This window comes from Lytechinus variegatus, chromosome 10, assembly GCF_018143015.1.
Source record: "Lytechinus variegatus isolate NC3 chromosome 10, Lvar_3.0, whole genome shotgun sequence".
NCBI classification, from domain to species: Eukaryota; Metazoa; Echinodermata; class Echinoidea; order Temnopleuroida; family Toxopneustidae; genus Lytechinus; species Lytechinus variegatus.
Window position 1 is genome coordinate 8310152 of NC_054749.1, and position 13890 is coordinate 8324041.

A 13890-nucleotide genomic window follows, 5' to 3' on the forward strand; every position below is an offset into this window, starting at 1 on the left:
TGCACATTGTGAAATAATAAAGAATATTAAATTCAAATTTAAAGAATTGGTTAGCCGTATGGGGGGGGGGCTCAGAGGCCCCCTCAATTTTTTGTGCATTTTTTTTGGAAGGTGAAAACCTTGTTTGTTTTTGAGATTACGCAACAGTAAGTAGGTGCATGTCAGACCCAGATTCCTCAAAAACGTGTTTTCAACCCAAATTTTGTTTTGTGCTGTTTATGATCACAAAAGAGTCCCTGACAAGAAATTCAGCTAAAACAATGAAAACAAATGGTTGAAAAAACAGAGAAATATACAAAAAAATGACAAAAACAATAGAATGCTTAAGAAATTGATCTAGTGTCCCATTTTTTTTTCACATACATGTGCTGTGAAAATGACAAAGAGTTTGTATACTAAACATTAGAACATATAGAGCTTCCTTTAGGGAGTTAGAACAAAAGTATGATTTTGCATACTAATTATGCATGAATTAGCATAATTGATCAATAGAAGTTTTCTTTAAATAATTACCACAATTTTGAAGACTACATGTATGTTCTAGGCAACATATACAGGGTTCCACACAAACCTTTATTTATACTGGTCCAAGTTGTAAATGTCGGACCAGTAGATCCCCAGTTTCCATTTTTTACTGGTCCCCCAAATAAAGAAAAACATAACAAAAGGCTTGTTTATTTTGCTGTCTTTTATTGCCCCCCCCCAAAAAAAAACGTACTAACAAACATACATACCCACACACAACATAATTCATGAGAACCATTTCTCAATTTTGGAAAGCCATTCTTTAACGATGTCAAAGCCATTTAGGAAAAATATAATTTATATTAGTTTGATTATATTTTTTGCTGGTCTTGTCAGACCAGTAAATTTGGTTATTTCTGAAAAGTTACTGGTCCGACAGCAATTTTTACTGGATTGTCGGACCAGTGTCGCGTGCTGTAATATGTCATATTTAATATGTCGTATTTATTAAAGGAAACCTTCAATAACAAGCTTTGCTTTTCAGATTTGTATTTCATTTTATTATGTTATTTTATAATTCGCTTTACTTTGTAACTTTGTTGAAATTTTAAAATGAAATAAATTTGTTTATCAATCAATCAACGTTTGTGCAAAATTTTGGTGCGGTCAGCGGCCAAGATCTCCTCGTAGACCCCCCCCCCCGGTCATATGATCTCCCAAAATACCCCTGTCTAGATAGGGTTAAGAATTAGTATTTTTTTTTTTCAGACCACAAAATGTGATGTGCACTTTGTAAATAAATTGGAATAAAATAACACTTGCACAGTTGAATATTTCAAATATTTTAGTCTAATAACGAGTGCACATTTTATTAGTTTAACAGACTGATTTTGTTTTAAAACATGCTATACTATATGTATTGCAACTGAATTCATTTATGTTTTGTTCCTTTGAAGACATCAGCGGATGTCCAGGTACCGACAGAATTATCATTCCACAGAAGATGTGTGACGGAATTGTCACCTGTCCAGATAACAGCAATGAACCAACCTGCGGTAAATATGTCATTCAAGTTAGGGCCTGAATCCACCTTAATTAATTATTGATTAAGAAGAGGAAAATCAAACAGGCAAAGAACCATAACAGCAACTTCCATTCAAGGTCAAACACAACTATACATCTCAAAATAGCAAATTTGCAAGTGAAAGCTGGTTCACTTAAAAAAGTTTAACAAAAAGTGTAAATATTATTAGCTGTACAAATTATGAACACTTAATTATTTAGAGAGTTCTTATGTCACCCTGTAAGGAGAGTGCTTAAACAGATTTCTTTTTACATGTAGGTATACTTAGGCATTGGTGGTGGTTTATGTTATATGCATATTGTCGTGTTTCCTTTGGATTTTTTTAAAATGCCATTTTACATTGTTATATATTCCTGGAATTTAGATAAAGATGTGACAATGGAATCATGACCCACACATATTCAATGAACAAGTGGTAATACTGATCGATCTTAATACTTAATTTGTTAAATGCTATTGGTACTTGGTAGATGAAAAGAAATAAAGTTATGATGTATGATTTTGTTGTTCATCTTCAACATATCCTTACTCTTCCACTTTCAATTCTCTTTTTACCCCCAAATAAAGTTTCCAAACCTGGGGGAAAGAACATTTGTCCATTCATCCTCTATAATGGAACAGTCTTCTTGGATATATTTGAAAATTGTTCGATATCTGAAACATGAAAAAAAAATCATGTCACAACATTGATGATGTTCACTGCTTCTTAATTTCCTTTATTTTTTTCTTGAAAAGGGCTAAGAGCACTCTACAAAGGGGATTGGTGCAATATATTAAAGCTAATTTATTATTATTATCATTATTATTATTATCATTGTTATTATCATTATTATCATAATTATTATTATCATCTTCATTATCATTATTATTATTATTAATACTAGATAAAATCACATCTTTATCTAATACTATCTAATACTAGATAAAATCAATCATGAGACTGCAATTTTTATGAACAAGTGTTATAAATATTTTTTACCTCAGTCAATATGTAATTATTTTGTTTTAAATCGTAATGTACATAATTATACAACCAGGGGCAATAATGATTTTCATATACCTAAAGTAAGAACAAAATTATTTCAAAACTCAATTTTTATAGGGGACCATTAATTTGGAATACTTTATCGAAGGATCTCAAGGATAGTTGCTCTCTGAATATTTTTAGGAGAAATTGTAAATATAAAATCATCACTACTTATTCATTTTTACGTAATTATTATTCTGATTATTTGTTTTGGTTAGTTAGGTAATTCTTTCCCCTTTCCTACTTTAATTGTTCAAATAATGTATTATTTTATTTGGGTCGGCCGTACATAAGGTTAACTTCTTTTTGGCTGCTACCCTTTCAGTATAATATTTGATTTATATCCATGTCTGATTTATTTCATGTTTGTACTATTTGTATTGTTTTTATACTGAGAAGAATAAATTGAATTGAATTGAAAATATGCCTTTTGTGAAATCACTTCATCACCCAGGTCCTTTGGAAACCATTGTATTGAACGAAGGAGAGGTGGCCAGCATTCAGACTCCTGGCTTTCCTCTGCTAGTTACTACTCTACCTCTTCAAATGGTATGGACAATACAAGTGACACCCCCGTCTAGGATTCTAATAGATGTACTCTCTTTGATCACTGAAGCATCACATACTCTTATGATTGGCACTGGCCTCGATTACAGCGATGAAGGCACTATTGTATTCAAGGTCTGTATGAAATGTGGAATATTAATTGTATGTATTTTTGCCAGTTTTCACAAACTATGGTGGTTTATGATAAAAGTAGTAATGTTTTATTTACCCTGGTTAACTACTTTAACTATAAGTGTTGTGGAGCGTTGTGGCCCAGTGGATTAGTCTTCGGACTTTGAAACAGAGGGTGGGTTCGAATCCCAGCTATGGCGTAATTTCCTTCAGCAAGAAACTGATCCACAGTGTGCTGCGCTCAACCCAGGTGAGGTAAAGGGGTACCGGTAGGAAGTAATTCCTTAAAAAGCTGTGTGCGCTATGAACGCCTAGCTTAACCTGGTAATATAGGAGTGCCTTGAGCACCTAACAAAGTGGATATGTGCGCAATATAAATACCCTATATTATTATTATTATAAAACTGCTCTTCTAGCAGGCCCTGTATGCAATAATGTGCTATTATTACCCTTCTCCAACCTAAATGCTGAGCACCTAGCAAGAATGCATTAGGTCCTAAAGTATTTGGTAGGACCTTAGGGGTTTGAACCCACTACCTACTGTTCATGAGGTGGGCACTTTACCACTGACCCACCATGCCTTCTAATGTATGTCTCTGGCTTAAAACAATCGTTTATGCAAGCAGGCTTCAAAATCTGGTAATAGTTGAGAAAGTGTTAAAAAATTGTGTTTTTTTGTTGTTGCACACCCTGTATTAATGCTTGTTACCAAGGCTACAACATCACAAACATAAACATTAACATAAAGATATAAGACATTAGATTGCCAGGTATTAGTCCATGTACCTGCAGTAAACATGATGCTATGTCAGGAAATAAGCTAGAAATTTGTTTTTGTACATATATTAACAATGACATGCAAAATTTAGAACGCTTTTTTGCGCTCGTTGAATTTTGAAATATGTGACTCGTCATGTCAAAAGCAGACAGTACTTGATTTTTTTCAAACATGCCTTTTTTAATGATTATGATTTTCCATTTCCCAAGCTTTAATTTGGTACATGTACAGTATAGCACATGCTAAAGGACATAGTATTTGACGGCAAGAGGTTTGAATCATAAAGGGTTTGATGTAAATGATTCTTATCCCTACAAGTCTACAAAATGTACAGTACAAAATACATTTTCAGCCCCCGCTTTCCCTATCTTGAATAAGTGATTATGATTATTCCTGCTACAGTTTTCAGTTCAGTTTTTATTTTTTTCTCATTTCCAACAAAAATACAAAATTCATGCAAGTATCATGACAATAATGCAAAGTAGAATACATGCAATGTATCTTTCAGTTATAAATGTCTGATTAAAACGCGGGTTTAAATGGCTTAAGCTTAGCTCTAGCTCATCAATTTCAGCTAATTAATCCTCTTCAATCACCGCCGGCCACACGTGACTATGAATAACCAATCAACAATGGAGTACGTTGCTAGGGTGGAGCTTAGTACAGCGCGAAGATTAGAGCTAGCTGAACGAGCAGAGTGTCAGAAAAGTTCGAACTGACCGAAAAAAACACTCGCAAAAAAACTGCTTTTTCGACACTTTCCCGTTATCATTTTCGATTGATTTTTTGAAACATTATTCATCCCTAAAATGTAAAAATAAAAATTTCAATATTTTTAAAGATTTTCAGCATTTTACCCATTTTCTCAAGTTGGAAGCGAGTTCTGTCTGATTTGGACATGTCGAGTCACATATTAGAATACAATGTTTTTACACGCGGCATTCCTTCAACCTGGCTTTAGCACGGCTTCCCTGATTGGGTGCATGGAGCATCCAAGGAACTTCCTACCATGTACCCATTTACTACACCTTATCCACTGAGCCACAGCACCTCATATACAGAAATTACGTGGAAAGCCATTTGATTGACTAATATTAGTGTCATATTTTTATTTTCAGGCTGAAGGGCTCCCGTTTAACGATGAGTATGGTATCGAAGTAGGCGATATAAATCCTCCCGGGAACTCGATGTGGATCAGTATAGAAAAACCCCTCACAGATGTGGCGTCAAGGCTAGTTCTGTCTGCCAACATAAGAGCAGTGTCTGAAGAATCATGTAAGTGATCATTACAGGAATCTTTATTATTCCAATGTTTTCAATTGTAACTTGTGAGGAGCCTGACTAATCATTGTCTCACCTAAACAAAGTTTGGCAGAGAACTACATGTAGCGTAGTAGTTAGTCTGTTGGTCTGTTTGAAAAATGTTGAAGTTTTTGTTCAACTTGCATTCATTTCTTTATATTTGACTTATCATTTTGGTATCACCTTAAAGTTGGGCAGAGACCGAGTGATCACTTTTCCTGTCAGTCTGTAGGTCTGTTTAAAAAATGTTAAAATTTTTGTTCAACTTGCTCTCATTTCTTTATTTCTGCATTGATTATGTTCCCACTTGGTAAATATGGTCCTTTGGAAATACCACATATGTGTCGATGACGATGATGGGGTCAAAGGTCATCTAGGAGGTCAAAAGGTCATATGATGTGAGGCCATGTCCATCCCTTTTTTGAAGTTTTTGTGTAATTTGTTTTTTTTCGGCTGCGTTTTGATCTCACTTGTTTCAGATGATCCTTGAGTAATACCACATGTGTGTTGTTGAGGATGATGAGGTGAAAGGACATCTAATGGTCAAACAGTCAATTTTTTGTTCAAATTGCTCAAATGGTCCACGGTCTGCCTGCCAAGCAATCAGCATATCAAAAAAGTTAGGGTTGAAATTAGTCATTAAGTTTTTTCCTTTATATTTTTTATATGATGTGTTTACGAATGAGACAGGTAGAAGGGGTATGACTTATTCCCAGATCAAGCTAAAACTATTTACACTCGGGAATGAAAAGGGTACTTCTGATGTTCCTTTGATGTGAATAGTTTTAGCTTGATCCTCAAGTGCCATGGTATATGTTACATGTATATGTTTTCTTTCAGTGCAATGTCCATCTAGTGAACTCTCATGTGGAGGTATTTTCCATGGCTGTTACAATGAGACAAGCAGCTGTGATGGAATCCATGATTGTTTTGATGGAGCCGATGAAGATTGTGGTAAGTGCTTTGTTGGACATAAAGCCAAAATATCACTTAAGATATGAACAGACATTCTATCTCACTACAGACAGATGTAAGACCTCGCATAGAATTTTGACTCCCCCCTTCCCCAAGAAAAAAGTGAGAAATATATGAAATAAGTAACTCAGTAAGTAAGAAAAAAAGTAAGAAAGAAAGAAAGAAAAAGAAGTAAGTGAATGAATAAATTGATAAATAAATGAGTAAATTAAATAAGTGAATAATTAAAAATTAACAAACACACAAGTAAATGAATCAATTCACTGAATCAATAATTACATGTTTGAATATGAATTCATAAATGAAAGCGAAAAATTCTGTAGCAAGTCTTGATAGATTTCCATTACCACAAGCATTGCATGATATCATGTCACCATCATATCTCTGTAAGTGTATTGGTCCAGTTCATAATACGTGGACATAAGAGTAACCAAGTATCACTGAACTTTTTGTGGGAGTTATAGTAGTTTTCAAAGTCATCGCTGCTGTCATATTGAATTGCGTGATGCAGGAGAGATCGCCAGAGGTATTCCACTTGTTGTGCATTAAGTTTTATTAATTTGTTCAATGGGTGATTCTGAAAATATAGAGGTGGCGTGCGCATCCCTCGCACCCACCTCCGCCCCCCCCCCCTGTATCCACCCTTGGATCTGTCCCTGAATTAGTATGAAGGTATTACTTGCTGGTTGAATTGCACAGATTGTCCTAGTATCAAAGAAATAAGATGTGGTCCCCTCAACACCTGTTTGCACCGGATGTACTTTTGTAATGGTAGACAGGACTGTGACGATGATGAAAGCGGATGCAGTGAGTATACACACGCATATTATTTTGTGTCTGCACTATGGGGAGCATTTCATGAAACAAATAATTAGAGATATTCACTGACTTATGTTATAATCTACTAGAAATCTCTGGCTTCTGATTGGCTGACACCATATTAGTCAATGGAAATTCTTGACTTGACTGTTCTTGAAATGCTCTCCCAGTGCAGTGGTGTGTGAGCATGCAGTAGCTAAATGTAATTTGACCTGGATTGTCCGGCAAGTTTCTATAGAGATAGGTCTTCCTCTTTTGCATCAAACAGAATCCTTACCCATGAGGTTCAGTAAAGTTTATCACTGATAAATTATTTATTTTTTTCATGCTGCTATTGAAGTTAATTTGACAAATGGTAATATTTAATAAGTGTCAATTAGAAAAGATACTTGCAATTTGTTACAGCAATTTGCTACATTATCGTTATAATTATTATAATTTGCCCAAGACTTACATGTACAAGTAAAAAGTCAGCAATTATGCAGCACAGTCAATGAATTGAAATAAGATACTCTGTATTGAGTTGAACCACAATGAAATCAATACTATTTTGATGATTTTAATGATTTACCTGCGGACCTATTATCTCCATTTTCTTTATTTTTCTCATTTACTGTTTCTTACAAATAAACTTTTGTTATTGAAAAAGTTGCATATAAAGTGTAGTCAATCAAAACTCAAGCCAAATGCAAATTATTTTAGTTCATAATCAAAATATAGAAATTAATGCCTTTGTTGAAACATAAAATACATTTCAATTTTATAAGTCTTCACATGCATGCTTGCTCTCCAGTACAAATGTGAATTTAATCATACATGTAATTTTTTAATTATGTGTAAATATAACAGCTGCTATACTGTGAGAGTAAAAAAAAAATGACACCTCACAATTCCCTATTCAAGGGAAATGTCTTGAATGCATTATCATTATATGTGGCTGGAAAGAGTATATTTTGTCAAATAATTTGATACCATATTTATATTGTATGTCTTCACGCTTGAATAACCAATAGGTATTCTTTGCAGTGATGTAAATCTTGATTTGCGCCAAAGTAAGACTGCAATGAATGAATCCATATGTAAACATATTTGCGAACCCCTTTTCAATGAAATTAATTTGAGAATTATAACTAAAAAGTGTGTTTATTTAACAATTTTATGATATATTATTGAAAAGGTATTCTGAAATAGATTGTGATGTTACCCTTGTATGAATACAACATCATTGGCATCTGGATCATTCATTGCAGCCATGTCTTAATTTGCTATAATCATATATAATAATAGTAAGTTAATGACATATTTTTCCTTAAATTAGGGATTTGTTCCGTGTCAACTTTTTTTAGACACCCGGTATATAAGCAGGTATGATTATTATCATTATTATGTTGATCCCTTGTTTCTATATCATAGCATCCATCCATATAAATAACTACTGTATGAAGTTTGACTTAAAACATGAAACACCATTATTATTATAGATGTGACCTTAGGGTTTTAATTCTTGTTTCTCAGTAATTACTGACTTTTAGCCACTTTGTTTTCTGATAGCCTTTGTCTGTGATAATGGTAACATTGTGAATGAAAGGTTCATATGCGATGGACACAACGACTGTGGAGATTATACAGACGAACCTCCGGACTGTGGTAAGTATGGGGACTAATTAGTATGGGGACTTGATTAGCATGAGACGTAATTTGTGTAGGGACTTTATTAGGAATTACTTAGTACAGGGAACTTAATAAGTATGAGTACTAAATGAGTATGAGAATTTCACATGGAATTTATTAGAACCGGGACTTTATTCATTCAGGAACTTAATTATTACAGAAACTTGATTAATGTGGGATTTAATTAGTATGGGGACTTAATTAGTCGTTCATGAATACTTATCAACCCTTGCTGTAACAAGATTTTGGAGTATTCTGGAATAATCGGACCCCCTACAAAAATCATTGATAGAAAACATTATTATCTTCACTTCCTCAGAAAATGAAGGATATTTTTGAAGATCTTGTAAAAAATGACAAGGATATGATTTGTGTCATTTCTAATATTTGGGAATTTTCTCATTTTCAACCCTAAATAGACTGGGCTATTTCGACACCTAAGAAGACTGGGGGGGGGGGGGCTGATTCAGCCCCCCCTTATGATCTCGGATGTCGATCGCACGATCGCGACGAAAATTGGCACACATGTTACCCATGGCATTATCTACAAAACTTTAACATCAAATTCTGCAAAAAATCTCATGTCTCATTAATTATGCTAATTTATGCATAAAATCAGAAATTTGCTCTAATTAATAAAATAATGCCCCTGAAATGCTATTTTTTTGTTGTTTCACATACTCCAGATATGCATCTGATCAAATTGATTTTAAAAAAATTTCAAAATCACATTGATTTTCTTATGTATTCTATTGTTTTCTAAATTTCTTATGTATTTCTGTTTTTTGACTTTTTGTTTTTTATTGTTTTTTCAATGGAAATTGTCGGGGACTTTATTTTGACCATAAAAAAGATAAAAAAATTAATTGATTTTAAGCAGTAAAAGGAAAAATAATGATACATTTATGAATTTTGGCTAAGAACACTATTCGCATTGGATTTGTACACAAATTCAAGTTCTTGAGTGATTTTGGGTCTGCATGCACTTACGAAATGTTGCGTAATTTTTGAACCGCATACCCGGGGGTCACAATTTTGGTCTCAAAAGTTGCGCAAGACTTGAAAGTAAAAAGTCAGTGAGCGACGCGGTCAAAAAAATTTGTGCGGCGGATTTATCGCAAAAAATATCAAGGGGGGGTTGAATCAGCCCCCCCCCCGTCTTTTTAGGGTTAACACATGAAGAGTGTCAAGTTCCAATATCTGTATATCTTAAACTTGTCAACCATTTGATTCATATTCATATATTTTTTGAATACAGAATTACTGTTCAGGTATATAACATTAATGACAGGATTGTTGCAATGCATTAATAGTGGTTTTTGTCATTCAACCGATTGATGGTAATCTAACAACGATGATTGTGGTTGGTAACCAATCTTTATAATAATAGTCATCATCTTAAAATGAAGGATGAATGTCATTCTTTGAAAATCTTGCGATGGGGCATATACCCAAAGAAGAAGAGGCAAGGACTGTATTAAAATAACTCTCTCCTTAATTTGTTAAAGGTTCTTATTTACTACACTGCGCTATACTTACCTATACCATCTCATCAAATTGCTATTCGTTACCCTGACTCGAATAGCCACCGGTAAAAAACTCCCCGAAAGAGGCTAACTGCAATCAGATAGCCTGGGAAACCCGTCACGGGACGAGACCCATAAAACCCCCTCGCCACATATAAGCCTCCTCTTTCGTTACCGCGACGTCGTTGAGTACACTCGAAACGTTTAGCCACCGCGCAATTTTTTTTATGAATCACGATGTCTGATGAAATAAACATTATTATTTTCCAACCCTAAAGATCTCAATAAAAAGGGGAGATCAACTCGGTCAAGATAAAGCCGAGGGCCATTATCTCGGTCAAGACAAAGCCGAGAAGAAATAACAGCACGATGATAAGGCGGCCAAGATAAAGCCGAAGAATAAGAAGTCTAACACTTATAACCCGGCCAAGACAACGCCGGCTAATGACACTACACAATCAGACACCCAGCCCCTTAGGCGGGAGGTAGACAAGGGTACGGATAAATCGGAAGAGGCTGTTTACACTCCTTCCGATCGGGGTAACTCCTCATCAAAGAGTATAGGGCGGGCAAGAAGAAGCCTCGCGATGACCACTCGTGTTCTAATGACAATCAGGCTCGAGTTAACGACCCACTACAACCCCTATATTTTATAAGAAGCTTCGACTGGCCCGGGATTGTGACCGGTCAGTCCATTCATTGCCAGACCCCGCCGAGACGGGTCATCATCAGTTATCTATAGTACAGTCCACCAGGTTGGTGTATCATCGTACTTGTAGAATTGTGCAGAAGTTCATACAGTGCTGTGGAATTAAGATCTATTCTACGTACATGCGGTTTAAAATAATAATAATTAAGAGAAATTATTAACAATTGTAGTAGTTGGATCTTGGAAGCCTTGCAGGCGATCCTCCCCCATCGGGTGCTGCAATCGACCCATCCCGACCCCAAGCCGCCCGAGACAATGAGCTAATGAAAACTCGACTCATTCTAGACCATAATTCAATGCTCTAGACGTAGAGAGAGAGGCCTAGATCGCCTCATACAGATCGCGGAGTTGGGGCTAATGATAACTCGCCTCGTACTAGCCGTAGATAATAGGAGTTTTCCATCGTGGGAGAATCTGATTCGGAATTCGATTACCACCGACCCAATTCATTAAAAGAGATTGGGGGCGATTTCCCCCATCAAATCCTTATACACTGTAAAAAAAAAAAAAAAACGTGATTTTACAGAAAATAAACAGAAGATTATGCAGAAAGCAATAACAGAATCATTCTGTAAATTCATTAAACAGGAACCTTTCTGCAATTCAACAGAACAGGTCTGTTTAAAAAAGGGAAAAAGGGTGTTTTATTCAAGGAAATATGTAAGTTTCCATACACCAAATACCAATTTCCTGTAAGATTACGCAATTCGCTAAGATTACAGGTGTTCTCGAGACTCTGCTGCAGGAACTTCTTTTATTTTAAGGATAAATTTTCTAACAGTGTAGCAGCTCCTTGCATTCCCTGAAAGCTGCCCAGCAAATGGGATTCGATCGAAGAGATTCACCATTAGGGGTACGAGAGAGTTCTGGCTTACTCAAACGTGATACTCCGACTAGTGGGAACATGCCTTTTAAATACTGCCCTCATCTTCGGGCCGAAAACAGTATACCAGTAGCGTATACGTACGTAGCTAGCGAATAATGAGCGAGAGAGAAGTCAATCTTCCGCCTGAACTCGTCCGTCTGCGATCAAGATGGACGTTCCGTATATAGATCCTGCTTTCGGGACGTCCGCTCCCAGATAAGCAACACTCTCGGCCTATACCCATCAGTAAAGAAGTCTCGAACTTTATCGGTTTGCCGCTCAAGACTTTGAGGATTTTGTGTGCATCCCTTCGGCCCCGGACGTTGCTTTCCGTGTCGGAGATGCGGGAGCGAGGAAGACTAGATCGGGCCGTAACCCTCGCCGCGGCACTGGTTACCACTCAGCCGACTATCAGCTTACAGTTGCAGCGCTGGACGTGGCCGCCCGGAGCGGTATGGTTTTCGCGATGTACTACGAGGGGTATCTGATATCCGCTCGTAGTGAAGCTGAGCGGCTTGGACTGAGTCTCTACCAATGACAAGAACTTATTGCTAGAGTCACAAAATCGCTGATCTCCAGTATGAGCAAGCAGCAATCAACACTGCTATGCACAAGGGCAAGGAGGGCTAAAGACTAGATGCTCTCAAGATGATTGAGAAAGGGGCAGCTACTGAGCTGGACTTCTCATTCTCAATAAGCTTCCTTGCGAAGGTAAGGACTTGTTTATGGACACTTTCATGAAGTATTGCACAAGTCTTTTTCAGCCAACACCACAGCTGACAAGACTTTTTATTAGCTCTCCTCGAGTAGACCTAGTCCGCCAGGCCCTAGTCCAGGGCCAGGCCCAGACCAGAGACCTCCATACGCTAGCTCTAGCTCCATACCCTAGACCTATAATGAACTTAAAAGGTCATCCCCCTCTTCCCTTGCTCTGGTAGCGACGCCAGGAATGAAAGGGGCCGCTGGGAAAGTCATAGGAATCCTCATGGTGGGGGACGGGGCCGCCAGGCGTTCTTTCAATGCACCATATTTCAGGGCCCCCACTCATAACCGGGACTTATGACAATCTAACACTAACCCTTCCCCACAAGCAGTAGGGAGAAGACTATTTCTTTGCCTTTACTTTTCATTATTTGAAATCTGTTCCAAGTCCTCAGCAATATGTAATATTGAGGTGTTCATGTGCCAAAAAAAAAAAAAAAAAAAAAAACTACCCTTTCATATCAGAAGAACGTAGAAAGGAGGAAATAGTGGTGATGGATGAGGTTATCATACCAGGCAAATCATACAGGCATAATGGTAAAACTTGCCAAACTTGGGTTACTTACAAAGTTGCGTTCACTTGTATAGAATGTAGACCTAGTAATATTCTTGATAATTTTGTGGCATCTGAGGTGTATATCTACACTATTTTTGGCTTACAAAGCAATGACAGAAGTAACTTGTAGATGTGGTTTATGGAGTGGTCTTTGGATGCTCAGACAGTCTTGAGATCTCAAACCAAGGCCTGAGGGTAGTGAACCCTTAAGAATTGCTGCTATTGTCCATCAGTTTCTACCACACTTGCCACAATGATATCAGCTTCTCCTTGGAAATATTTATGACATAAATCTACTGTGTGTTCCAATGATAAAGATTCCCATACAATCCCAGAGTTCTCAATCAGGGATTGTGATTAAGATAATATTTTAATGTTCGTAATAGAAATCTGAGTTTAGAAATATTCCATAATTCTCTTTACCCAATTTATTGTGAGCCCGGCAGCCACTGTGCAGCTCCAGACCGATGAGGCTCTGTACTCTAAATGTTGAACGCCGAACAGGGTGGTAGCAAATACCCCCCACACCTGTTTGTGAGAAGTACATTCTACCAACTGATCCAACTAACTGGTTCTGAAAGTGTACAAGGGGTGGTCAATTTTTTGCCTACATCAAATTGAAGGCCAATATGGTATCTCATATATTTTGCCTGCAACTTTCATCAGGAATTGG

At 36.6% G+C, this 13890-nt stretch overlaps 1 protein-coding gene and 1 long non-coding RNA gene across 2 annotated transcripts in view; both read left to right on the top strand.

Moving 5' to 3' along the window:
- The window catches only part of LOC121423177, a 44945-nt gene that overhangs the window by 13499 nt on the left and 17556 nt on the right, over positions 1-13890 (top strand). The window contains exons 4-9 of the mRNA XM_041618488.1: positions 1422-1520; positions 3031-3257; positions 5151-5307; positions 6175-6288; positions 7009-7116; positions 8680-8775. Of these exons, the coding sequence (XP_041474422.1) occupies positions 1422-1520; positions 3031-3257; positions 5151-5307; positions 6175-6288; positions 7009-7116; positions 8680-8775 (801 nt within the window). The remainder of the gene's footprint in view (positions 1-1421; positions 1521-3030; positions 3258-5150; positions 5308-6174; positions 6289-7008; positions 7117-8679; positions 8776-13890) is intronic.
- On the top strand, positions 10421-13074 carry LOC121423179. Its single transcript, XR_005971246.1, has 2 exons — positions 10421-11649; positions 11768-13074. It is a non-coding gene; the product is annotated as an uncharacterized LOC121423179 (long non-coding RNA).